The sequence below is a fragment of the Homarus americanus genome, unplaced genomic scaffold (assembly GCF_018991925.1).
Source record: "Homarus americanus isolate GMGI-L3 unplaced genomic scaffold, GMGI_Hamer_2.0 scaffold367, whole genome shotgun sequence".
Lineage (NCBI taxonomy): Eukaryota > Metazoa > Arthropoda > Malacostraca > Decapoda > Nephropidae > Homarus > Homarus americanus.
In genome coordinates, this window is record NW_024743709.1 from 3565707 (window position 1) to 3592354 (window position 26648).

The 26648-nt window shown below is 41.6% G+C and overlaps 2 protein-coding genes across 2 annotated transcripts; both read left to right on the forward strand.

Annotated features, from left to right (window-relative positions):
• Positions 1-2849: 2849 nt before the first annotated feature.
• On the forward strand, positions 2850-5375 carry LOC121877364 (glycine-rich RNA-binding protein GRP1A-like). The gene is made up of 2 exons (XM_042383090.1): positions 2850-2994; positions 4072-5375. The coding sequence occupies exons 1-2, from the start codon at positions 2986-2988 to the stop codon at positions 4924-4926; spliced, it is 864 nt and encodes a 287-aa protein (XP_042239024.1). The 5' UTR covers positions 2850-2985; the 3' UTR covers positions 4927-5375.
• A 13852-nt stretch (positions 5376-19227) lies between these two features.
• Positions 19228-26166, forward strand: LOC121877256 (mitochondrial pyruvate carrier 1-like). Its single transcript, XM_042382908.1, has 4 exons — positions 19228-19501; positions 22253-22353; positions 24805-24914; positions 25448-26166. The coding sequence occupies exons 1-4, from the start codon at positions 19431-19433 to the stop codon at positions 25532-25534; spliced, it is 369 nt and encodes a 122-aa protein (XP_042238842.1). The 5' UTR covers positions 19228-19430; the 3' UTR covers positions 25535-26166.
• The last annotated feature ends 482 nt before the right edge of the window (positions 26167-26648 follow it).

A 26648-nucleotide genomic window follows, 5' to 3' on the forward strand; every position in this document is an offset into this window, starting at 1 on the left:
AAGACAAGATAGTAAACGGGTTGAACCAAAGACGTGATAAAGAAAACGGGACATAAGTCAATATTCTTTCCCTGATTCACAAACTTCTGGGAAATCAAAGAGGACTTAGTGTGTGTGCTTCTTGGACTTAATCTACGACCAAGGAGCCTCTACAACAACACCATCACCTCCCCTTGGACTTTATCTACGACCAAGGAGCCTCTACAACAACACCATCACCTCCCCTTGGACTTAATATACGACCAAGGAGCCTCTACAACAGCACCATCACCTCCCCTTGGACTTAATCTACGACCAAGGAGCCTCTACAACAACACCATCACCTCCCCTTGGACTTAATCTACGACCAAGGGCCTCTACTAACAACACCAACACACTCCTTGGACTTAATCTACGATCAAAGACCTCTACAACAACACCATCACCTCCCCTTGGACTTAATCTACGACCAAGGAGCCTCTACAACAGCACCATCACCTCCCCTTGGACTTAATCTACGACCAAGGAGCCTCTACAACAACACCATCACCTCCCCTTGGACTTAATCTACGACCAAGGAGCCTCTACAAGAACACCATCACCTCCCCTTGGACTTTATCTACGACCAAGGAGCCTCTACAACAGCACCAACACCTCCCCTTGGACTTAATCTACGACCAAGGAGCCTCTACAACAACACCATCACCTCCCCTTGGACTTAATTCATCAGAACACGGAAGAAGAGGCGACGAGAGTGCTAGTGACAGACAACCAAGAGCTCCCAGGTGATCAAATGTCAACAAGGGAGGAGGAGGAGGCAGCAGGAGGCGACGAGAGAAAGTTTACACTACAGCAGGACTGGATCGCCACACTGGTCCTGGAAAACCCATTAAGGTGGACACTATCAGTCACTATCAGTCACTATATACCTGCAGCTGCCAGACGAAGAATGATATATGAAGAGTGCAAGAAAAGAGAGAAACAATTGACATAACACATTTAATCATTTCATAGATTCTAACTCCTTATATCAGATGTTACCAACGTACCTAAAATACCCAACAGGATTACTGACAAGAACCATAAAATACAAGAAGACTGAATACATCAATTGTATCGAGAAAAACTATGCAATTCTTGTATCAGTCATTTCACCCGTAATCGTAAAATACAAGAAAAATACATAATACTCCCCAAAAAGTTGATTATTGTGTATACGTAATAAACTTCCTGGTATTGTTTAACTTTTCCTTTTGTTAACATTACATAGGAAGACCTCTCGCCCTCACACTGGATATGAGGCGAGTGTCACAATACTCCTGGCCTGTGTGTGAGTGAGGAGGAATGGTGTTATATCTGTGTTGCATAAAAGGAAACTGAATAAAATTAGACTTGGGTGATATTTAAAACCAGTTTATTATAAGTCAAAATGAAATTATCTCATGAAGTTTAAAATATTTGTGTTATTATTTCCACGTCCTGGTTGTCAACGTTGCAATAATTTTAAGTTTTATCAATATTGCAACTCAAATTGACTACAGATACATGTTGCTCAAAGTATTTATGAATAACAGTGAAATTAAAAAAGTAACTAAGAACTTTGTATATGGTCTCTGTACATAATATTAATTCGTATTTAATGTGTTATAAGTACTTTTCCGATAACTTAAAGACAGTCATTTGTTTTAGGGTGTAGACAGTCACTTGTTTTATGATATTGTAGAGTCATATATTTTGTGATGTTTACCTATATAATGTAGATAGTCATATGATTATAATATTTACCTATAAAACCAGTGACTGTCTACAAGTAAATATTATAAAACAAGTGACAGTCATTTGTTTTATAATATTTACCTATGGACAGTCACTTGTTTTATAATGTTCATCTAGACAGTCTCTTGTTATTTAATAATTAATAATCCTTGTACTGCATCTCGCTTATGTAAGATAACAATTTAATATAGTGAAATAAAGTTTAGAGTCAATATTCCTTTATGAGAGATAAAGAGACAGAGTGAGAGAGAGCGAGGGAGACAGAGATGCAGAGATACACACACAATCAGAGAGAGACAGACAATCAGAGAGAGACAGACAGACATATAGATAGACAGAATGAGTGAGAAAGACTGAGATACAGAATGATAAAGAAAGAGAGAGAGAAAAGAGAGAAAGAGAGAGAGAGAGAGTGAGAGATGCAGAGAGATAGAGAGAGAGAGGGAGGGGGGCGGGTTGGGGGCTGTTAGAACCGGAATGATGATATTTCTAGGGCTTTTTATATCTATATACGCCTCACCTCTCACTTTCTCACTCAAGATGCCAAGCTAGTCCACTGTGTGTGTGTGTGTGTGTGTGTGTGTGTGTGTGTAGTTCAGATACTAAAGAGATACAAAAATATTTGCTTTATTGAAATTGTGATGTAGTAGCGGTCTGACTGTTCCTCTGGTGGCCACCCTGACCTTCTGGTGGCCACAATGACCTTCTGGTGCCACACTGACCTTCTGGTGGCCACACCGACTACAGAAGGTTACATTCACCGTAAACAAGGCAGAGTCAGTCAGTCCAGGCAACATTGGTCACAGATTTACCGATTTGGCCGAAGCAGTAGGCCGGTTTGGCCACAAAGTTGCTAGACTGGCCACACCGGTGGGTCGGACTGGCCATACCGGTGGGTCGGACTGGCCATACCGGTGGATCGGACTGGCCATACCGGTGGGTCGGACTGGCCACACCGGTGGGTCGGACTGGCCATACCGGTGGGTCGGACTGGCCATACCGGTGGGTCGGACTGGCCACACCGGTGGGTCGGACTGGCCACACCGGTGGGTCGGACTGGCCACAAGTGAGAGTAGGTATAAAAAGCGGCGCGGGCGTCGCGTGGTTCAATCAGTGGTGAACGGCGGTCAGGTTGAGTCGACTGGTTGGCTGGCTGCACTCCTCCCTGCTGCTGTAACTCTGTGATCTACACCTCCCCACAGTGCGACGCGTCACCATAGCACCGCCACCATGCTGATGGTTAGTCGCCCCCACCACCGTACAGTAGTGTGCCTCTAACAGTATTGCTCGCGCGTTTTCTGAGTGTGTCGGTGACTTGTGCAGTGCCCTTGTGATCAGTGATGGTGTACTAACTCCTGTGATGTTCTTTACGGTCCCCATGCCCTCGGGTGACCCTGCCCCTTGTTAGTGGTACTAGGGTGTTAGTGGTGGTCGTGGTATTCCATCCAGCCGCTGTAGCAGTAGTGAGACAACTCCTTGACAACAACACACCCCAACGAGTTATGACAACAACGGCACATCACCCCTCACAGCTCACACACATCACCCCTCACAACTCACACACATCACCCCTCACAGCTCACACACATCACCCCTCACAACTCACACACATCACCCCTCACAACTCACACACATCACCCCTCACAGCTCACACACATCACCCCTCACAACTCACACACATCACCCCTCACAGCTCACACACATCACCCCTCACAGCTCACACACATCACCCCTCACAACTCACACTGTTACTTTTAAAATTAGTGGATTCAGTGCGTCAGTCATTATAATTTTACTTTTATTGAGGAACTATAACAATGAACAGATGGTTTGCAAGGGACTGACTGACTGACTGACTGAGTAGATCTTGACGAGTCTTCAAGGAGTCACACGAGGGATTATCTTTTTCTTTTCGTCGTAACTGAAGACAAGATAATGGGTTTTCGTCTCAATTATACTTCTCAATGTAATTATCGACGACGTTAGAGTAGTTATTGTCTTAAGGTTAACTGAACGAGTTACTCACCTGGTCAGGAGTTATTAGGAGAACAGGTATAGGAAGTTCTTTAGTTTAGACTGTTATGTATGGTACTGTGCTGCCGCCACTATTGTTCCTTTGTTGTTTATCCCACAGCTTATTCTACTAATATTTCTCGCAGAAGTTGATGAGCTGAACAACCTATTTCATCTGTATTGTTTGTTGATAAGATGAGTGTGCCGAGGACGAGTGGATACAATGCTCACCTCTCTCTCTCTTACACCCATCATAACTCCTCACTGTTGTTCGTGTATGTCTCACCTCCATCTACCCCGCAGTGTGCCATGCTCCTGGTGGTCGCCGCTGCCCACGTGTCCTCCACGCCACTCCCGGACACGTCCTTTGAGCAAGGCGGATTCGTGCCATTGATCGGAGGCAGAGGATCGGGCCCTTCTACAGGTTATAGTGCTCCTCCTCCACCAGCATCCGGATATGGCGCCCCCAGAGTACATGGTGGTGGGGCTGGACCTACAAAGACTATCTATGTGAACGTCCCGCATCCTGAGCCTCCTCGACCCCTGCCTCCTATCGCTGCCGGACCACCTCGCAAACACTACAAGATTGTTTTCATCCGCGCCCCCGCACCTCGGCCACCACCACAACCCATCCTGCCGCCACGTACAGAACAGAAGACCATCATCTACGTGCTGCACCAACGGCCTCTGGTGCACGACCAGAAGGTCATACAAGTGCCGCCTACGGAGACCCACGACCCTGAGGTATTCTTTGTGCAGTATGACCAGCCTCCATCTGCCCAAGAGCTACAGCAACTGTCGTCTGGTAATCTGGAAGGATTCACCGTCACCGCACAAGCAGCAGAAATTAATGCTGGTCGTACTGGTGATGATGGAGTGGCCCTTGGCATCAGTTCACCCGGCGGTGGTGCTGTAGGTGGGGGGTATGGAAGTGGAGGAGGTAGTATCGGAGTTGGTCTGCCAGGCCTGGGAAGTGGAGTTGGTCAGACTGGATTCTCTGGAGTTGGAAGTGGCATTGGAGGCCAGTCAGCCGATGATGGATTCGCTGGGTTTGACTCATTTGGCCCGTTAGATGGTGCCAGTGGGTTTGATAATTTTTTTAGTGGCGGCTCAGTCGACAGTGATTCCTATGAAGATCGACTTGGTGTATCGGCGTGAGTGTCGTCCATAGCCCCACTTTCTCTAGTCTTTTTTGGTGGGCGGCTGTGTGTCTGTATGTCCGACCCCCATACCCTCCTGCACCACCTACGTCTCTCCCTCTCTTATCTTCAGTAGGACGCAGGTGGGTGGCGTACGAGGTGGCGGCCAGGTGGTGGGCCATGAGACAGGTGGACACTCGGTCTCCAGTGACAACTCTTATTAAGTTATTGTGTCTGTACTCCACTAATGTTATGCTGTAAATATTATAAATAGGTCATCATGCAGGACACGTTATGCTCCTCCTTATTGTGTGGTATATATCTTCCTTCTCTCCTCTCTCTCCTTCCACCCTTCTCTCCCGTTATCCTTATCTCCCCTCCTTTCCTTCTCCCTCTCTCCCATTCCCTTACTTAAGTACTTACCACACTCCTTTTTCCCTCCTCATCACCACTGGTTACTCGCCTCACCCTCCACCACCTCACACTGCTCTCTCCACACCACTCCTCCACCCACTACTCCTCCCTCCACCCACAACTTCTGCCCTCCACCACCACTGCCCCTCCCTCCACCCACCACTTCTCCTCCCTCTCCAAGGGCCTCCCTCCACCCACTCATTGCCCTCCCTCTCCACCCACCATTGCATCCTCCACCCACTAGACAGTCTCCTCCCACCCCACTACAGCCCTCTTCCTCCACCCACCACTTCCACCTCACTCCACCCACTACTGCCCTCCCTCCTCCCACCACTTCCCTCCCTCCCCACCCACTACTGCCCTCCCTCCACCTTACTGCCTCCTTCCACCCACTACTGCCTCCCTCCACCCAGCACCACTCCCCTCCCCAAATTCACCCACTGTCTCTCCCCACCCTACCTGGCCTTTGCCTCCTCACCCACCACTGCTCCTCCTCCACCCACCACTGCCCACCTCTCCACCCACCACTCCCTCCTCCCACCTACCACTCTCACCCTCCACCCACTACTGCCTCCACCCACTACTGTCATTCCTCCACCAACCACTGCCTCTCCCTCCACCCACCACCCCAGCCTCACCCTCCTCCACCCACCACTGTCCTCCCTCCCACCCACCACTGCTCCTCCACCCCACCACCCCCTCCACCCACCACTGCCCTCCCCCACCCAACACTGCCCTCCACCCACCACTGCCCACCTCCACCCACCACTCCCTCCACCCACCACCCACCACCTCCACCCACTACTGCCCTTCCTCCACCCACTACTCTCCTCCCTCCACCCACTACTGTCATTCCTCCACCAACCACTGCCCTCCCTCCACCCACCACTGTCTTCCCTCCACCCACCACTGCCCTCCCTCCACCCACCACTACCTTAGCTTCCATCCCTTATTTGGTCAGCTTATATAAAGTATACGTTGCTCTACCTAGGATAAGTTTATACTTGTTTCACGTCACACTTAAGTTCTGATTGTGTGTGTGTGTGTGTGTGTGTGTGTGTGCGTGTGTGTGTGTGCGTGTGTGTGTGTGTGTGTGTGTGTAATCCCTCAGGAAGCCAAACCCTTTATCAGTTACACATCAGCAGGTTACGATATGGAGTACAGTGTTGAGATGTTGACCACTGCCGCCTCAGCCACCACGTTGATTGTAGTTGTTGTGTGAATGTTGGGATGTTTATCAATGAATCCCTCGATGTTGTAATGGATGTTGATAATTCTCCTGTGTTTTTCTTCTTTCTGTTAATTTTTAAGGAATATTCTCTTCAGTGTTTACTTATAGATGATGAACAAGAAGAAATAAGGAAATGTAAAGTAAGTGAAAATTTATGAAATGTAAAAATCAAAAGAAAATCGGTGAAATGTGAAACAAATGAAGATCGGTGACATGTAAAACAAATGAAGATCGATGACATGTAAAACAAAAATAGATCGGTGACATGCAAAACAAAAGAAGATCGGTAACATGTAAAACAAAAGAAGATCGGTGGTACTTTTTAATCATCTCTGCATTTAGTCTTAAGAACATAAACTGTGTAGTGGATGATACAGTCCTTGTAAAAGAGTTGTGAATAAAACAAATTCCTTTTTGTTTTGTCTGATGATCCTTTCTTCCCCTACCTCGCCCCTTTCCCTGCCTGGCCCCGTTCCCTACCTGACCCCTTCCCCTGCCTAGCCCCTTCCCCTGCTTAATCCCTTCCCCTACCTAGCCCCTTCCCCTGCCTGGCCCCTTCCTTTGCCTAACCCCTTTCCCTGTCTAGTCTCTTCCCCTGCCTGGCCCCTTCCTTTGCCTAACCCCTTTCCCTGCCTAGTCTCTTCCCCTGCCTAGCTCCTTCCCCTGCCTAGTCTCTTCCCGTGCATAATCCCTTCCCCTACCTGACCCCTTCCTTTACCTAGCCCCATCCCTTACCTAGCCCCATCCCCTACCTAGCCCCTTCCCAGGATTATGCCTTTTCAGCTCCAATAAGAACAATAACATATCAGACCAGGTTTCTATTCAGGCACATATTGACACCTTTTAACTCTCTAAAAAAAATGAAGCATGAGAAGCGTGTTTTGTAGATGGGCGGTACTACACGTTTGTCTTGGTGGGAGTTTATAGAAAGTCTATCTATTGATCTGAAAGATATTGTAAACCGGCTTATTTACCATGAAAGACGTAAATTTAAATGAAAACTTTATTAACTCAGAATACGTATAAAGATTTACTAACGCTGAAAGAAACATAAACAAAATTTTTAACATCGATAATCTACCTCATCAGCATCACGTCATAACACAGTCAAGGAAGCAATCACTGAACGGTAAAAATATAAAACAACTGACTATCGACCTCGGAAACACTTCTCCTGGGCTGACGAACGGACGTAAATATCAACAGAAAATAATGGTTCATTAAGTCACCAAGAACGACAATGAGTAAGGTTACCAGTCAAGAAGGGATACCACGTCTTATAATACACCTGGTACCCTGCCTTACCTGCCCTGCCCTGCCCTGCCCTGCCCTGCCCTGCCCCGCCCCGCCCCGCCCCGCCCCACAGTAGAGAAGTGGGGGAGGGGGAGTGAGAGCGGCTGTCTTAAAAACGATGGAAATCAAGAGAAAGTGAGACTTGACCCAAATGTGTCAGAATCCTGGAATTTTGGTCAATAAACAAACACATGAGAAGATTTTATTATTATTTAGTGACACTCAGGTGAAAGTTGTGGCTGTAAATTAAATAATGTGAATAATAAGACAACTTGTGGTGTTACTTGGTATAAATATTTGAAAACTATAATGCAAATTTATTCAAAATAATACACTTTTATAATCATATTAGTGAAATTTTGAGTTAGAAATAAGTTAAGAGTTGAGTGTGACTTGTGAATGTTGATACAAACTACAGAGATGAATTAAAACATAAAAATCAAACACATTTCAGATATATATATAAACATTAATTATATTTTTTCCCATTCTAATCCATAAATTTTTGGGTAGCATAAAATTTGAGTGCCGTGGATGAGTAAATACATTATTTTATACCCTTCTGCTTGCCTTAAGAATCATTGGATCGAGTTTGAAGCGCCACCTAACTCATACTAAGATATAAATCGGCTCCTAACTATACAGCTGAGGTAGTGGAGACAGTCCAGTTCAGTGCCAGCCACAGTGCCTCTTTCTATACTGAACGTGTCCTTTATCCGAACTCATTATGTATACTTATAACAATATAAAGACAAGTATGGGCCGACAGTCGGTATATATACAAATGAACATCTCGAATAAAAAACAAAAGAACATCTCGAATATAAGTAAAAGAACATCTCGAATATAAACAAAAGAACGCCGGATAAAAACAAGAGAACATATCTTGTATAAGCAAAGGAACATCGAAAAAACAAAAGAACATCTCGAACTCGAATCTTTTTCTATACACCTGGGATATATAAAGTTAAACAGTCATTAATAAACCAAACTCTTATATCATGTACCTTTAAATATAATAAACAAGTTAATAAATGCACGGAAAATGAATAAATGGGAGAACGAGAGAAGGAAGGAAACGCACGGAAAATGAATAAATGGGAGAACGAGAGAAGGAAGGAAGAAAAATAAAGAAAAACGAGAAAATAGAAACAAAGGAGGAAAGAACGAAAGGAAGGAAAGGAGTGGAGTGAGAGAGATGGGGAGAAAGAGAATAAAGAAAAAGAAAGAAAAACGAGAGAAAATAGACAAAGGAGAAAAGAAGGAAAGAAAGAGGAGTGAGAGAGAGAAAGTGGGAGGGCACAGACAGAAAGAGAAAGCGGAAATCTAAACTTGAAGAGAAGTAAAAAACAAAACAAAAAAATACAATGAAGTGAACGACCAGCAGAGAAAGTGCAGCGGTCAGTCCTGGCTGGTGGGGGTGAGGGAGGGTATGTGGGGGTGTGGGAGGCTGAAGGGGGTGAGGGGAGGGCATGTGGGGGTGAGGGAGGCTGAAGAGGGGTGGGGAGGGAGCTGGGGGGTGAGGGGAGGCTTGAAGGGGTGGGGTGGGAGGGAGCTGGGGGGTGAGGGAGTCAAGGGGGTGGGGGTGAGGGAGGTGGGGTGAGGCAGGGGGGGTGAGGAGGTCAAGGGGTGGGGTGAGGGGGGTGAGGGAGGGCACGTGGGGGAAGAGGGGAGGTCAAGGTGGGGTGTGTGGGGGGGTGAGGGGTGAGGGAGGGTATGTGGGGGTGAGGGAGGTCATGAAGAGGGTGGGGGTGAGGGAGTATGTGGGGTGAGGGAGGTGGTGAAGGTGGGGTGAGGGAGAGTTTGTGGGGGAGGGAGGTCAGAAGGGTGTAAGAGGATGGGGGGTGAGGCAGGGCATGGGGGTAGGGAGGTGGGGGAGAGAGGAGGGAAGGAAGGGTAAGAGGGAGGGGGAGGGAGGTCACAGAAGGGGTGGGGGTGGAGGGAGGTGGGTGAAGGGGTGGGGTGTGGGGAGGTGGGGTGAGGGAGGCTCATGAAGGGGTGTGGGGGTGAGGGAGGAGGAAGGGGTCAGGGGAGGTCACAGAAGGGGTGGGGTAGGGAGGGGTGAGGAGGTCATGAAGGTGGGGTGAGGAGGGTATGGGGGGTGAGGGAGGTCATGAAGGGTGAGTGGCTGTGGGGAGGTCATAAAGGAAGGAGAGAAAGGAGGATGAAGGGAAGGAGAGAAGGAGGGTACGGAGAGAGAGAGGAGGAAGAGGGGAAGGAGAGAGAGAGAGAGAGAGAGAGAGAGGGGGGAGGATTAAGGGAAGGAGAGAAAGAGGGGACGGAGAGAGAGCGGAGGATTAAGGGAAGGGAGAAAGAAGAGAGAGGGAGGAAGAAGAGAAAGAGAGAAGGAGGGGATGGAGAGAGAGAGAAGGATTAAGGGAGGGGGGAAGGAAGAGAGAGGGAGGGTATAATGAAGGAGAAAGTGGTAAGAATCGTGTTGTTATGAATATGGCAGAAGTTTGTTCAGCCCATGAATGTAGCATTGTCTTATTATACTTGTTTTAGGCCTTATCCACCTACACCCTGACACTCCCTCCTCACCCTTTCACACCCTTCTATACCCTGACACACCCACCTCACCCTGACACACCCTTCTACACCCTGACACTCACCCACGTCACCCCGACTCACCTTGGCACACCTTGGCACACCTTGCTACTCCAATATTTGCGCCTACACCCTGATGCACCCTCTGGCTTATTCTACTACACTTTGATACACTCCTTGGTCCTTGTCTTTACACTTTAACGCACTCTGATCAATCCTGGCTCTCCTTGCTACACCCTGACACCCCTTGGACTTAACACACCCTAGACCTTATACACTACTTGACATACACTGGCTTTAACACACCCTGAGCGAACTCTAGAACACCCTGCTACACCCTGACCTACCAGTAATACACACTGCTGCATGCTGATACATCTTTAATCCACCCTACTACACCCTTTGCTACACACTGATACACCCTGACCACATCTTTAATACAAGCTCCTATACCCAGATCCTAACACAGTTAAAGCGAGGTAGTACAGTATACAAAGGTCAAAGTCACATTAAAACTTATTTCACATAACGACCTTAAGTGTGAGTCTATCAGTTAGTGCTGGGCGGTAACCGTAAAGGTGGTTACTATTCACCTGACAGATGGACAGACGGACAAACAGCTCAGATGTACTGTATAATATTCGCGCGAAATATCAAACGGAAGATAAAAACAGGTGATAAAGTGATTATCCCCACTAATTAGTGTGTTAATAAGTGCCAGGAGAATAATTACCTGTACGGGGTTTCTGGGTAGTATAATGTTTACTAAATTTCAATTTGATCCACTAACACTAACACACACACACACACACACACACACACACACACACACACACACACACACACACACACACACACACACACACACACACACACACACACAGCATTGATAACGGGACTACTTTATTGACCGCAACTCACCAAGCTGATGAATACGACAACAAATCCGTCTCTGTTGACCCAGTGAGCTCACTATTACCATCAGAGGCAACAGAGGTGAACGAACCCGGATGATTGACTAAAATCTCACTCCTCTGAACCCACCTGTCCAGTCCAGTCCTGTGTGTTTCAGACCTCTATCTCTCTCCCTCTCTCATTTCCCCACTCCCCCACACACTCATTCATTCCCTTCTTTCCTCCCTCGTTCACTTACTCCCTCACTCTTTCGTTCATTCTCTCCCTCATTCCATCCTTCGCGTTTTCCCTATACCCTTTTTCACTCACTCCGCTATTTCCTTACTTCCTCTTCCTCCATTTCCTCCCTCCATCCCTCCCTATCACCCTCTCCATCCCTCATTCCTCCACTCCTTCCCTCCCCACAATCTACTCTTTGTTTGTTGATTATTATTCTTGTCATTTACATTATCGTTGTTATTTATTCCCTATTCCACTTCTCATTCTTCTTATTGTCTTCTTTCACCTCGTTTACTTTCTTCTTCTTCTTCTTGTATTCTCTAGGTCTTCCATTCCATTTTTCTCTTATTTATCTCTGTTATTTCCACTTATTTATTCCCGTGTTTATTACAGTATTTTCACCAGCAAACCTTAATGATTTAAGTATGTTATTCACGTAATCTATTTTTTTGGCCGAAAATGAAAAAAATTGTAAGTCTTTTATGCCTTACAGGATTTTTGGCCAAAAAATAGATTTTGTTCAAAATCTCAGTATAGGTACTCCTGAATATGCTGCTTAAGGATCTGTTAAACAAAATTTGATATCTGCATTATTACTTATTCTAATGACTTGCGAAAGTAATTAAATTTTTCTAAAACCCATTTGAACAAGAAATAATCCAGATATTAAATTTTGGTCAACAGATCCTTAAGCAGCATGTTCAAGAGTACCTATACTGAGATTTTGAACAAAGTCGATGTTATTACTGTTAAACTATTGTACAGTACTATACTTGAGAGGCAAGGCTGAGAAACAGCAGATGTTGTTTATGATTCGCCGTGAAATTTTGTTTGCATTTTCCCAGGATAATCTATTTACCCCGTTAGTTGTTTGAATATGTTATCAGCAACACACACTACTGGCATTTGACAGAATTCACAAAGTCGTGTAGGAAGTGAAGCTAAAAAGATATATCGGATTGATTGATTTAAGTTAAACACAATAATTACCAGTACAGTAAACACTTTACATCCAAATACTGTATTGTACTGTAACATGATAATGTACTGAGCTCAGGGCCGGATTTACCTACTTGTAAATAATGAAAGTGAGTTTAATCTGGTTTGTCCCATGGTAGACCTCAGGTGATTTTTCACCCTAGATAGAGTAGAAAAAGACCTCTCTCCTTCACAATTTGTAATGGGGATGGAAAGGAAAATTCTTACCAAGATACTAATGTTTGGAAAGGCAGTTGTCAAAATACCATCTTTGGACCTCAGCAACGTGGAGATGTTTGTCACTGACCTGTCAGATTCAGAAGACAAAATGTCTTTAAATTGCAAAAACTCAACTAGAACAGATGCTTCCAGGTCACTGGAATAGGTACTGACAACCAATTCCAGTTGGGCTTTGAGATCATCATATTTCATACTGTCATACTCCGTTAAGAAGCTAAACAGCTTCTTTATTTCTGAGTAGGCATTCACTCTGAGCTGAGGCTGAGAAGATACTGACTGGCTGAACGAGCTGTCAGCAAACCAACGGTAACCCTGAGACGTACTGAACGTGAAACGATCCTGTCCTTCACATGTCAAGGCGCTGAAGGTTTCTTGAACTTTATTCTCTCTCTCTCTCTCTCTCTCCAGCATATATGTATGTATAGATAGATAGATAAATAGATAGATAGATAAATAGATAGATAGATAGATAAATAGATAGATAGATAGATAGATAGATAGATAGATAGATAGATGGTGGGACACGGACATTTAAAAAATGTATATATATTTGTTTTATTATCTTATTTTATCTTATTTTCTTCATTTTACTATAGGGCCCAGTCCGTGGCCCACCTGAGAACCACCCCATGGCCCGCCAGTTGAAGACCACTGTGGACCTATACTTATTGTACAGGGGCCCCATACCCCGGGCCCTATACTTATTGTACAGGGGCCCCATACCCCGGGACCTATACTTATTGTACAGGGGCCCCATACTCCGGGACCTATACTTATTGTACAGGGGCCCCATACCCCGGGACCTATACTTATTGTACAGGGGCCCCATACTCCGGGCCCTATACTTATTGTACAGGGGCCCCATACTCCGGGACCTATACTTATTGTACAGGGGCCCCATACCCCGGGACCTATACTTATTGTACAGGGGCCCCATACCCCGGGACCTATACTTATTGTACAGGGGCCCCATACTCCGGGCCCTATACTTATTGTACAGGGGCCCCATACCCCGGGACCTATACTTATTGTACAGGGGCCCCATACTCCGGGCCCTATACTTATTGTACAGGGGCCCCATACTCCGGGCCCTATACTTATTGTACAGGGGCCCCATACCCCGGGACCTATACTTATTGTACAGGGGCCCCATACTCCGGGCCCTATACTTATTGTACAGGGGCCCCATACTCCGGGCCCTATACTTATTGTACAGGGGCCCTTATGGTTGTGAATATATTATATAATGAAATACTCGGTGTACACTTGAAACAAGGTTATACACTGGCACGCTGCGCAACAAATTAGTTTCAGTGGGCCCCCAGATACCGGTGGGCCCTAGGCCAATGGCCTACTTGGCCTAGTGGTAAATCCGGCCCTGGTTGTACAGTATTAAGGTTGAACAAGAGGACAGAGCTGTCAGGATTATGTCTAGTTGGCAAATATGTTCATATCAATGGTAATTTCTTATCTATTTACATGATAATTTCCGATAAAACGGTTTTGATGGTACAATAAAAGCAGGTACTGTAAATATAGTAGATATTACAAGAAATATTAATACCTAGACAATAAATATTTTTTAAGAGATGATTTAAAGGAAGGGAACGTAGTCTTTGCTCGGATGGGTGGGGGTAAGTTGTTCCACACCGTCACACCATGAAATTTTATGGAGGTCTGGGACTGAGAGGAGCACATAGGCACCCAGAGCTACTAAGACCACCCCCTATGCCATAGGGGGTGGTCTTAGTAGCTCTGGGTGCCTTAAGTTATATCTCTGATTATTCCGAAACTGGAAATAATTATTGTCAAGCAAGTGATTGATAGATTTGTAAACAAAGAGGGCAGAGCAGTAGATGTTAATATCCTCGAATTTTAACATTTTCACTTGAGCAAATTTTTCGTTTGTGTGATCTGGTTTTTTTTTTTTTTCAAGTAGGTCATTGTCCGTACAACTCTCTTTTGTGCAGTAACCAGGGATTGTGTTTTTGAAGAGCCAGAGGCCCCCTCATAGTGTTGCACTACATGATAAAATTAATACAAATTGGTTTCTCATGACACTAGCCCACCTCACAGTATCTTTAAAAAAATGAAAAAATATATATTTTTTTAAAATACAGCTAATGAGGAAAGATATTTGATGACCAAAATATGTTTAAAAAAATGATTCTGTTTTGCAAAAAGTTATCCAAATGTTACAACTTCTCAGGTTTGATTAGGAAAAAAATCAATGGTCACAAGGTATAATTACAATATATTCATTCGTCATCGTCATTTGTCCACCGAGACCTGTTTCCCCACATCATGTCAACAAAAGGGATTAAGCAGAGTTGCCAACTTAGCGACTTTGTAGCTAGATCTAGAGCTTTTTGTTTTTTTCTAGCGACATTTTAGAGCGATTTGCGACTTGTCGCAAATCTAGAGATATCCACCGAAATCTAGCGACTTTCTGGATACTTTTGGACTGTCCATGAAAACTCAGTTTTCCTAATTTCGAGCCATAATATATAGCAACGGGATTACAGGGACAATAAATAATATGAAAAGTTTAATACATTTGAACGGGTCGTGGTACAGAAGGAGGGACACGTCTAGTTCCTGATCACTTGATGTCAGCCCGTCCATGCATCTAACACCCTAAAATTGTGGTCAGAAGTGGCAAATTACAGAGATGCGACAGGTGAAAACCCTTACCATGATCTGGCTGAAATTGCACTCGCTGCCTTATCTCTTCCACATTCAAACGCAGATGTAGAGCGCACATTTAGTAATATGAACTTTGAGAAATCAAAATTGCGCAACAAAATGAAACTATCGACATTAAAGGCAATTCTTACAATAAAGTATGGGTTAAAAAGACAGAACACCTGTTGTGCAAGTTATGAACTTCCTAGTGATATTTTAAGAAAGATAGGGACTGTGGAGGCATACAGTTACAAGAGAACCTGAACCAAGCACTTCACATGCTTCCAGCTCTACAGTTGTTCACACTGCCGACGACTACGAAGAGGACTGGGATGCAATTACTATTGAATCAGTGGCGGCTCGTGCATAGGGCTGCAGAGCTGCAGTCCCCCCAGACACTCACTGCCAGGCGTATGATTCCTTTAGAGAGACAGCTGAATAATACACTACCAACAAATATATCATTTTATATGTTATTTAATTATTTTCAATACGTTGCTAAGTGAATTTTCATTAAAATTAGACCAAAATTTAAGTTACTTTCATAGTTGCTGTCAATGCTGTACGATTCATGTCTGTTATTAATTGGCGCCGCCGCCGCACTTGAAGCAGCTCAGTCTCGTGTTTACATTGCGTGTGGACGGTGTGGTTAAATCGTGCTTTCTTTAATTACCCTTTGACGATGGAAAATCTAGTGAAGTATTTGCAAAACATCAACTTTTCCCAGCTGACATTAAATGAAAAGACTGAAATCAAAGCAAGAGGAAGACCTACACCAGTTTTATCCATTCAACAGAACAGTACAAGCAGGAACAAAGAATATACACGCCAGTTTAACATGAGTGTTTATGGCTCTGTGGTTGTGACGAGGCAAATACTTTATTCTGCTTTCCATGCTTATTGTTTGGTGGGGACTCGGCATGGACGAAAAGTGGTGTGACTGACTTGAGGCATTTGCCACAGAAAATAGTGAAACATGAGCAGTCAGCCAAACATATGTTGTGTGAGGCTTGCAGTCCCTCCATTTTATTTTTCACAAGCCGCCACTGTATTGAATAATAGGTAAGTGTGCACATTAATCTTTAAAAAAAATAATATTTTTATTTTTACATAATGCATTTTATTTATACTCCGTCCATTATAGTCGGCATTATGAAAATATTTGCATCAAATTACTGAAGGGGGGGAATAATAGCTAGCGACTTTTCATGGAAGATTTAGCTACTTTTAGGTACCAGCCTAGCGACATTTGAAAACCCGAGTTGGCAACGCTGGGATTAAGGTGTTCAATCTTACTCCGCCACCGCCACTGTCAACACTAACTTGAAAGCGACGACTCCAGACCCGCCACATAAAACCAGAATCCCCCAACAGTCGCCAGGCAAACCACTGGTTACACTACATGAAATAAATGAAAGTGCTCTTCCTCTTTATAATCCAGACATGGCTCATTCCTTATTATATGTCAAGTTTATGTCACGTATTGTATGTGCCGAAAGTGTGTAGTCTGGCCATCGGTCTTAACAATTTTGTCATGTGTAACTCTCCCTGACGCTCGTGAATAAACATTCTCAACGTAATTGCACAACTTTCCTGACGCACACCCAACAGCGTGTAAACCTAAAAAATCATTAATGTGTGCTTATTATCGTGGGTGTGTCAGACAAGGAAACACTCAACACCGTCCATCGTTTTTCCACTTTGTTGACATTTTTTCTTATCATTGGCATTGTTACTTGCACCTGTGTTCTCAAGGTCATTTATCCCTCACAACAGCACGAGGTGAACGCGAAGCCTACTGGTAACGTTGTGGATTCATACTGATTACTTGTATTAATCAGTATTGCCAAAAATAAAATTAAATGCTTTGAGATGTTAGTGTTGGAACTCTCGGTATTTCTTAATAGTCGAAAATATCTGTAAAATTTACTTCCATTCACTAAGGTGTTTTTATCCACCTGTGTAGGAGCTAGAAATTAATTATCATTCCTCTTCAAGCTCACACCGCCATGGGGGGGGTTGTGATGCACCTTTTAGGGATGACTAAACTCTTGTTGATAGCCCGAAGGCAGCCCCTGTAGATAAGACATCTTGCCTACCTGTCAACCATTCACAGTTCACATATATAAACTTTTCCTTTTTATAACACTTTTCCTATATTTCTACATCATAATGGATCTCCAGTTTCACACACTCAGTTTACTCGGTTTTATACCAAACTTCCTCCTCCTGGGCACTACCACCATCACCACCACCACCACAGACTTTCACCTCTTGCCACAGTTCCTGGACAGAGAGACGCTGCGTCATCTCCACACATCCAAGATTCCAGGTTTTATTTACCTAACGGCACACGCCTGCTTAAAATTTTGATTCCCTTTTCATATTTACCTCATTACCTAGTCACTGTGTTGTAATTTAGTGAGGACTGTGTTTCCAATTTACTTGCTTTCTCCAAAGTTGAACATTCGCTCAGGCTGCATCGTGTAACAACCCTTTAATAAAAATTTCGCAGGTATATATAACAGATTTTACTGTCCCCACTTCTCTTATACTCTTCATGAATGGTCGAGGTGTTCCCTAGCTAACTTTTTTTTATAGTACATTCGTCTTTCCTTTCTTTACCACCTACTCTTTTCTCATGCAATTTTAATCTTTTCCACCCCGCTTTCACCTCCTCGTCCCTCCTCGTCATCTTTCTCTTGTGCTCTTTTCCTCCTATCTCTCCGACATTCCCTCTATGCTTCTTTCTCCTCTTTCAGTACTCTTTATCTTTTGTCGTAGCATCATTCTACTGTTACCTCCCCCATTACCACTCAAAGTCCCGGATCAGTAGATTCCAGTTGGAGGTTTTTTTTACGATAAATTGGGCTAGTTATGTCCGAGGCAGATGTCTTTTGGGTGGGCTGGTTTTTTAGTTAAATGTGACATCTGATAAATACATTCGCTTTTATTATATGTAAGAGGATATTTACATAATTACATAGATAGATAGGTATTTAATTCATTCAGTAAAACCGTCATACAAGTTAACAATGATTAAGCATGAATATAGTGCAGATGTTCAATGTATATACAAAATGCAGGTACATAGACAGTGCAGATATACAAACAATGATAAACAGTGAGCCTATTTGACTAAGGATTGATGATGGAACAAAGACGTAAAAATTTGTTTAAATGGGAAATAAATAAGGTGTGGAAGAAATTGCAAGTGAGGTGGGAGAGATAAAATGGCAGCTGAATTATAGTCTGAGTGATAATGCTGAGACGTGAACATCTACCATGGCGCTGTATAAAGGGACTTGGAGTTGATGTTAAGATTATGGTGGAAAAATACCATAAATACAGTTAGCACAGTTAGTGGCTGACCCCGTGAGAATTAATTAACCCTTTTAAAGATCGACATAAAATAAAATGAAATACACAGTATATTTATAACCTTAAAATATATTAAAATATCTCTGCAGTAGCAAAATATATTCTTACTACCTTCATCATCCCTAATACACATTACACCAAGTTTTGCTGAGAAATTCAAGAACTAGTGTTTTCTAAAGTTAATCGGTTAATTATCAACTGTAAGATCCATATCCTCTTTTTTATATATTGTAAATGGTTTTATCATCTTATGCATTACGATTGCACTTATAGCTCCCCCCCAAATAAACTTAGGATCCCCTTCTAAGAAAAAATAATAATAATTCCCCATATTTATCTGCAACCACTTATATACAAGTTATCCCACAAAGAGAAAAGTTTTCTCTAACATGGCATCAACTGACCTTAAATTATAGCAGTCACAGCAACTGAACGTCATACAAATTCTGTACAAATTTCTTTGAGACTCACTTCTCTCTACAGCTTTTTAACATGCCAAGTACCGCCACGTAAAACAGAAGTAAATAATAAAAGTGAAATTAAGTGTTGAAGGTTGAGGGAAGGGGACCGGCATCACTTCTCTCACCATTCTACAAATAGTTGGTATATCCACTCCCACCATGGCCGGGGCTCTCATGAAGAAAGGGTTGGATATCCTCAAGAGTAAAGAATTTAGGGGTTATTTTATGAGGTGAGTTGAGTTAATATAATATAAAGTAAGGCAGGTTGTTATTCATAGCCAATTAATGCCTAATAGTAGGGTACGATTTGGTCACTAGTGCTTCCTTCTTTGGTAGTTGTCCAGGTTTACATTGTGTTTATATTTGTTTTATTTCTATGTGGAAGAGATAATCAATGTTAAGAGTATGATATATGGCTGTCTTCAGGTTTTGATAAGAGAATAGGTTTTTTCTTAAAATTTTTCGGTGTGTTTTACACAAATCTGACCTTTATCTCTTGCAAATTAGCGGTTTTTGCCAAAAATTAAGAAGTTCAATTAAACAGAAACAGCTAATTTGCACAAAAATGGGGGTAAATTTGGGGCAAAACACTGTAATTTTTTGTTAACTGCCCATCGCCTTTTCTCACATATTTTTATGCTAGTTTTCTTGCTGTTTTAGATGATTCTGACATATATCTATGGGGCAAATCACTTTTTTAGTTATTACCACCCCCGTCCTCCCCAACAATGTAGGGGGCCACGTTGGGAAAAAGGTTAAAACTAAACTGAGTCTACGTACTAACCTAACCTTACCTGACCTAACTGGCCACGTCCTACTTAACTGGCTAACACACAAACGAACGAAAGAGAGTGACGTTGCATGTCACCATAACGTCAAATTGGGACTTAGAAAATTTGTGATTATTACGACAAATAAATTGCGAATATCACATTTGTTTTTGGAATCCCGCCAAATTCAAATATATTCTTTCGTTTCTCGAAGAGATTTATTAAATGGTAAGATAAATTTGTTTATAAAGGTGATGGGTGATTGACGAAAAATGTCCTAAACACACCAAAAAAAAAAAAAACTATTCTCATACCAAAGGAACCAACCTACCTAACCTAACCTACATCGAGGAGACATCTAACTCCTAAGTGAGGAGTATAACCTGAATGTAAACATGGCAGGAAACTGCGGACAGCCAATGGACGAATATTAACCCCTTCATGTTCTTGGAGTAATGTAATTGATTATATCAGGTATTCATCACATGGTAATAATTTACTATAGGAGCCTGCTAGAAGGAGCAAATTTAGAAACAAATATATAAAACCAAAATGGCTAATATGGAGGACTTCACAGCTGCTTCCCTACATCTCAGTAGCAGTAAGTTCACCCATGGCAGGTGTTAACTTGTGCTATGTTAGGTTAAGTTAATTTGAGCTTTAAATGAACACTTTTTAACACATAGTCGGTAATTATTGACAACTGACTCGCAGCTGACTTTTCATAGAAAACGATTTTAAAAATGCAGCAATTTCATCATTTTTTTTTATTGGGGAAACTGTTGAAATTTGTGCAAATGTGTTAAAGAGTGGTTATTTCTAAATTAAACCTAACCTAACCTTAGTGGGTATGAAAAACATACCTCGCCAACCTAACCGAACAAACCTACCTAACCTTACCTAACTTCCTTACCAGTCCCCAGACCCCTGGTATATTAAACAGAAAGAACTTACTATGATATGGTGTAATTTTACATTTTTTGTGATAGCAGCCGCCTGCATCAGCATTTATTCCAGCCTGGGCTGCGGAGTGCTTTGAAATACGTCATATACAACAGACTCTGCACACAAACCCGGTTTAATTTTACAGTACTGTATATAGTGAATGTGAAAAGTCCTTTTTAGAAAGATGTTTATAAATAAAAGTACAATTCTGGGTTTAATCTTAGCATTTTCAAGCTAAGTTCCTTTATAAGCTCTAGAACTGTAGTACAAGACCAGCAAGAACCTTCACACGCCGTGCTGAAAATTAAACTAGCGCAGGATGAGAGGCGAATGTGGCCACATTACCACTGGGAAGACAAAGTACTGTAATGCGTGCCTAGGTGCTTAATTATCTACAAAACAAACCATTTGCACAAGAAATTATATATCAGAACTCATTGATGAAAATAAAGTAAGAAAATAAACAGTAAAACAAATAACTCGTCTGTGGGTCAGTCGTCAATATTAACCCATTTGCCATAACTACAACAGTGTCTACTATAAAACATAGTGAAATTGCGGCATTTTTATATTTTTTACTTCAAGAATAAAGCAAATCTGGTGGAGGAATAACTCTTGTTCTATTCTGATTTTTCCATACTTTTCTCCTAAGTAAAGATGCTCCTTACTGCCCACCTAAGAAAGTCCCCATCTTGTTCATTGAGCTTCAGTCAGCTGTGTGTGTGACTAGGAGTAGTCAGAACATTTCATAGATAGTATTAAAGCTATTCTTTTTCCCAGTAGCTAAGAAACTATAGTAGCTGCAGCAAGTTTAGAAAGATTTTTAGTAATACAGGTACTTTCTGAGTGTTTGCAATTTTCGTAGTGCTATTATTAATTGGGAAGGAAGGAAGGACAATCACTGGGTAGGAAGGATCCATCACTTACCATTCTGGGGTCAGTTACTCGCTGAATAACTTGAGACCTCAAATGAAATTAACCAATCAACCTACTGTAACCTAACATGACAGGAGTACACAGGATAGTATTGCAGAATACAGCACAGTATTGTAAATATTGACCAACACAGAAAAGCACAGTTTATCAGACATCTCATATTACCGGGATATTTATTGTAAAATGTATTATGATTTTTTTTTTTTTACAGAATGACTGGAAGGCATTAGTAATCAATGTTACATTCCACAACTTAAGGTTATGAAAAAAAATATATTATTTGAATAGGTAAAGAGTACTTATGGTTTCTGGTTACTGTATATTTCACAGCACACACTTCTGGGGACCTGTTGCAAATTGGGGAATACCTATTGCTGCCATTGCTGATACTAGAAAACCTCCAGAAATTATAAGTGGAAAAATGACAATTGGTAAGTAAACACATTGTATGAGTGTGATACAATATGGACAAAAATTGTATATGTATATTTTTTATTGTAATTATTGTAGATCGTGCAAGTGTGCAATGTTTTCTGTACTGTACAGCAGGCATGGGCAACCCACAGCCCGATCCATATCTTTGTGTGGCCCACAGAGTGATTGATAAATTTTATTTAATGTGGCCCACTGTGCAGGTAAATGCAGCCTGTTTGTGGTGAGTAAAAGCAATGTTTATTAAAAGAATAATCTTCACACACAATTCATTACTGTGTCATCACCTAAGCGTAAGTAACTACGAAAATGTAATAGTGAAATGAATATAAATAGTCAACAATATAAACATTTTAACTTGTGTGAGTTTACAGGCGAAGTTCGGCGCGGTCTGTTTGGTGGATTAGCTGCTATGTAGCAATGGGTCACTTGGTAATTAACTAAGGTTGGGTAAATCCTAGTGGGGTCATGGTCACACAGGTGTGGACAGACTGTCTCTCTCCATAGTGCCTCATCCTTCATGCCTGGCTGTCTGTTCTATTTAATCTTGACTGATTAGTTCTCTCCTATATATATATATATATATATATATATATATATATATATATATATATATATATATATATATATATATATATATATATATATATATATATATATATATATATATATATATATATATATATATATATATATATATATATATATATATATATATTTTTTTTTTTTTTTTTTTTCATTAGCCCAATAAAGCAGCGGACTACATGCAATCAACCTCAACCGCCAGGATTCGAGTTACGTTCGGTCACAGTCGTGGGCCGTGGGTTAAGTGAACAACAGAACATATGGGATTAATTCCAATAGAGACTGGCCCGACCCCCAAACTCCACTTTTTGACGACACACAACTATGTTGTAGTAAAAATTTTATCTTAACTTTATGATGGTATGCACACACAATTAATAATTAAGAGAAATATCAATAATATTAGGTTTTTTAACACTTGCATTAGTAGAAAAGATGGCTGGGCACACGGGGATGGGGGGTTGGTTCCGAGGCAGAGGGCAGATTATTGGCCCTCACCTGTATCACTTGTATCAATTGTATCACTATCCACCACAGAGGCTTGCAGGGCCTCTTTGTCAAACCCCTCAAAGGCCATATAAGTCCATATCCTCACTATAATTATCACTATCACTGACTTGGGCCGGCTGTGGTGGGTGGCGGGTGAAGAACTCGGTAATGTTTTGATGACTGGGCGACCTTGTGCGCATCGTGCCCGCGCCGCTTCCCGCGTATATGATGAAAAATTCCGCGTTAAGTGAAAGTTCAGCTCTGGCGAGGCACCGCGTATATGATAAAACGCGTTAAGTGAAACCGCGTTAGGCGGGGTAATACTGTTTATATATATATATATATATATATATATATATATATATATATATATATATATTATAGCTGTGCCTATAGGTTGTTTCATTGTAGTTCCTCTTGCTCCAAGATTAACATTATTTTGGTGGGTGTCTCATAAGAAAAATGTTTTAACTGTAGGAAAAATCAACGTATTCACAGATTGCTTCACTCATCTTCTGTCAAATGCCAAGAAACATTAATATACGGTACTAGTTAAAAAAATATTATGATGGATTTGTTTCATAAATGGGAAAAAGACTGATTTTAAACTGAAATTATCATAAGGTGAACATAGCGATAAACTGTTTTACTGTCTGTGCTAATACAATATTAACATTACTTTTGGGTTAGGAAGGATAGAAATTTTGGTGGGTTGGCCCTCAGAAAAATACGTTAATTTTAATGCGGCCCATGACTGAGGAAAGGTTGCCCATGCCTGCTGTACAGTATATGTAAGTTGAGGTTATGATGCAAGATATGTGGATGCATTGTCTGTGGTCTTAACTGTCACTTTCTACCTGTTAGTGTTTCAGTAATTAGTATTTATTATTTATAACAACACACAACATAAATCAAGAGCAGTTAATATACTTTTTTCTTTAATGGTCTTTGAAATAATTAAAGAAATTTAAACAACAATAGTGTATTTAAAAAGTAAATTACGCTGTACCCGCAAGTCTTAACAATGGTGTTGAAAATCATCCCATAAAGAAGGATCATTAATTGATATGTTAATGGAGAGATTCTAGTTTAATTTGAGGGAGTTCAAAAAGACTGTCTGGAGAGCTTTTGTGTGTAAGGCTCGCAATTTAAAGATATGTTCTGTATATATCTGTTAAAATTTACATGAAATTTATCAAATGTCTTATAAGACCTTAATGGCAGAAGAGGATACCAAATTTACATACATACACATATAGTACACACATACATGCATACATACATAGTACACACATACATACATACCTGTACATACACATACATACAAACATACATGTTATCTACCAAGTGCTTAAAGTTTTATATTTCTCCCTCAGCACTCTGCTTGTACTCGGCAATATTCATGAGGTTTGCTATTAAGGTCATACCAAGGAACCTTCTACTCTTCAGCTGTCACTTCACTAATGAAACGGTACAAATTATACAGGTAAGATGATTATTTAATTGGACGTTGACTATGACTAAACGACATGATGACTACACTCTGCTACATGAACCTCTTGTTCTCTATAAACACAATAATGAAGCACATTATTAGTCAATCTACGGCACTTCATTAATTACAGTATTTGCTCTCTATCTGGCCAAGACGAGAGAAAGAGGCCCGGGCTATTTGACATCTCCATAATGAACAGATTACAGTATAATAACCTACAAAACAATGTACAGTACTTATTGGATACAGTACAGCCATACTTACACTCTTCATAGATTCTTCCCAAAATACAAAGGTACTTTATAGGTGAGAAAATCCGTTATATTGAGGGTCCGTTAGAGTGAAACCTCCCCATCTCAAGGATTGTATGGAGAGAGAAGTTCGTAATATAAAGGTTTCACCGTACAGTACTCATTTTATGAGAGTAATTTAGTAATATTCAAAACCAGTAAATTTAATTGTATATTTTAAGAGAAAATAATACTTGTAGTGATGTCTTTCCACAAGCGCTTTTCTCTCATTAGGGTTGTCGTTTGATACGGTACGAGTTCTTGGGAGGGAAGGAAGCTACGCAGAAAGAAGCCGCTGATACCACAACAGTCGCCGTGTAAATAGCGTGTACAGTATATATAACTAGTAATCTTCGGTGTCTTGATTATTAATTTCTTCAATTACTTACTCCCTGTTGAAGAAGTTTTAAGTTGTTAAGTTTATCTGTGATGGGTGTAGAACGTAACTAATTTTGGTGGTAAAATTTAATGCACAGTAATACTAAGTGCAGTAATAGTTGTTTGTATCAGGTTAAGAGTATGCTAAATTATGTATTGTATTCTGGCTTGTTTTTCAGTTTTCCTCTGTACTACACTAGTTAGTATGCTGTACATTGATAAATTTTGTAATATAAATCTTGTTAACATATAGTCTGTATATTTGTTGATGTAAATACTGTATGATGGTGTAGCTATTGTAGGTGCAAGGGTAAAAACTTTATCCACAGTTATTTGTGCACTTGTAAACATTTCATAACTCTTCCAGCATTAACAGAGCTATTATATGTGGGATAATTACTTGCATTACAGTACAGAAAAAGCATAACTGTGTTTGTAGATGATATAACCTGTACTTATTGATTACTAATTCTAGGTAATGTTGAAGTGTGGGTAGCTTTTAATATAGTCAATTCCACATGTTATTTTGTATGGGATTGTACTGTAGAAGATGCATAAGATATACATATATTAATCTCGATAGTATGATTTATACCATGATACTGTACAGGCCTGTGTTAATTGTAGACCATGTCGCCCCTAAGGTGAGAAGGAGAGAAGCAGCGTTGACTCTCGCGAATGGTTCCGTAAGTTTGCTCTCTCTCTCTGCCGGTCATCATGGTGCTTATTGTTATACTTCCTTATTCACTGTTCCAAGTCTGGGTTTTTTTTTTTTTTTTTGCTTTTTCAAACTCTTATTAACTCTAAATTTTTATATTTTTTTTTATCAACTGATACTTGTTCTGACTGTAGATATTGCTTAGTTTAAATCTTAACCCTCTGGTGCTCTTGGCCCTGGTTGGTAAATCTCAGTCCTTTGCAGTCTTTTGACACAGGTTGCTTCGGTAAGGAGAACGGTTTTTCCATTTTAGTAAACATTGAATAGAACGATCCAGACCCAAATTGCACCTTTAAAGACACATCAGCCAGCCCATGAGGTTAGTGGGAGGAACTTAGG

Coding starts and splice junctions, on each gene's coding strand:
- LOC121877256 (XM_042382908.1), top strand. CDS start 19,431: ATGGCCGGGGCTCTCATGAAGAAAGGGTTGGATATCCTCAAGAGTAAA. Junction 19,502..22,252: donor TTTAGGGGTTATTTTATGAG/GTGAGTTGAGTT, acceptor TATATTTCACAG/CACACACTTCTGGGGACCTG. Junction 24,915..25,447: donor AAACGGTACAAATTATACAG/GTAAGATGATTA, acceptor TTCTCTCATTAG/GGTTGTCGTTTGATACGGTA.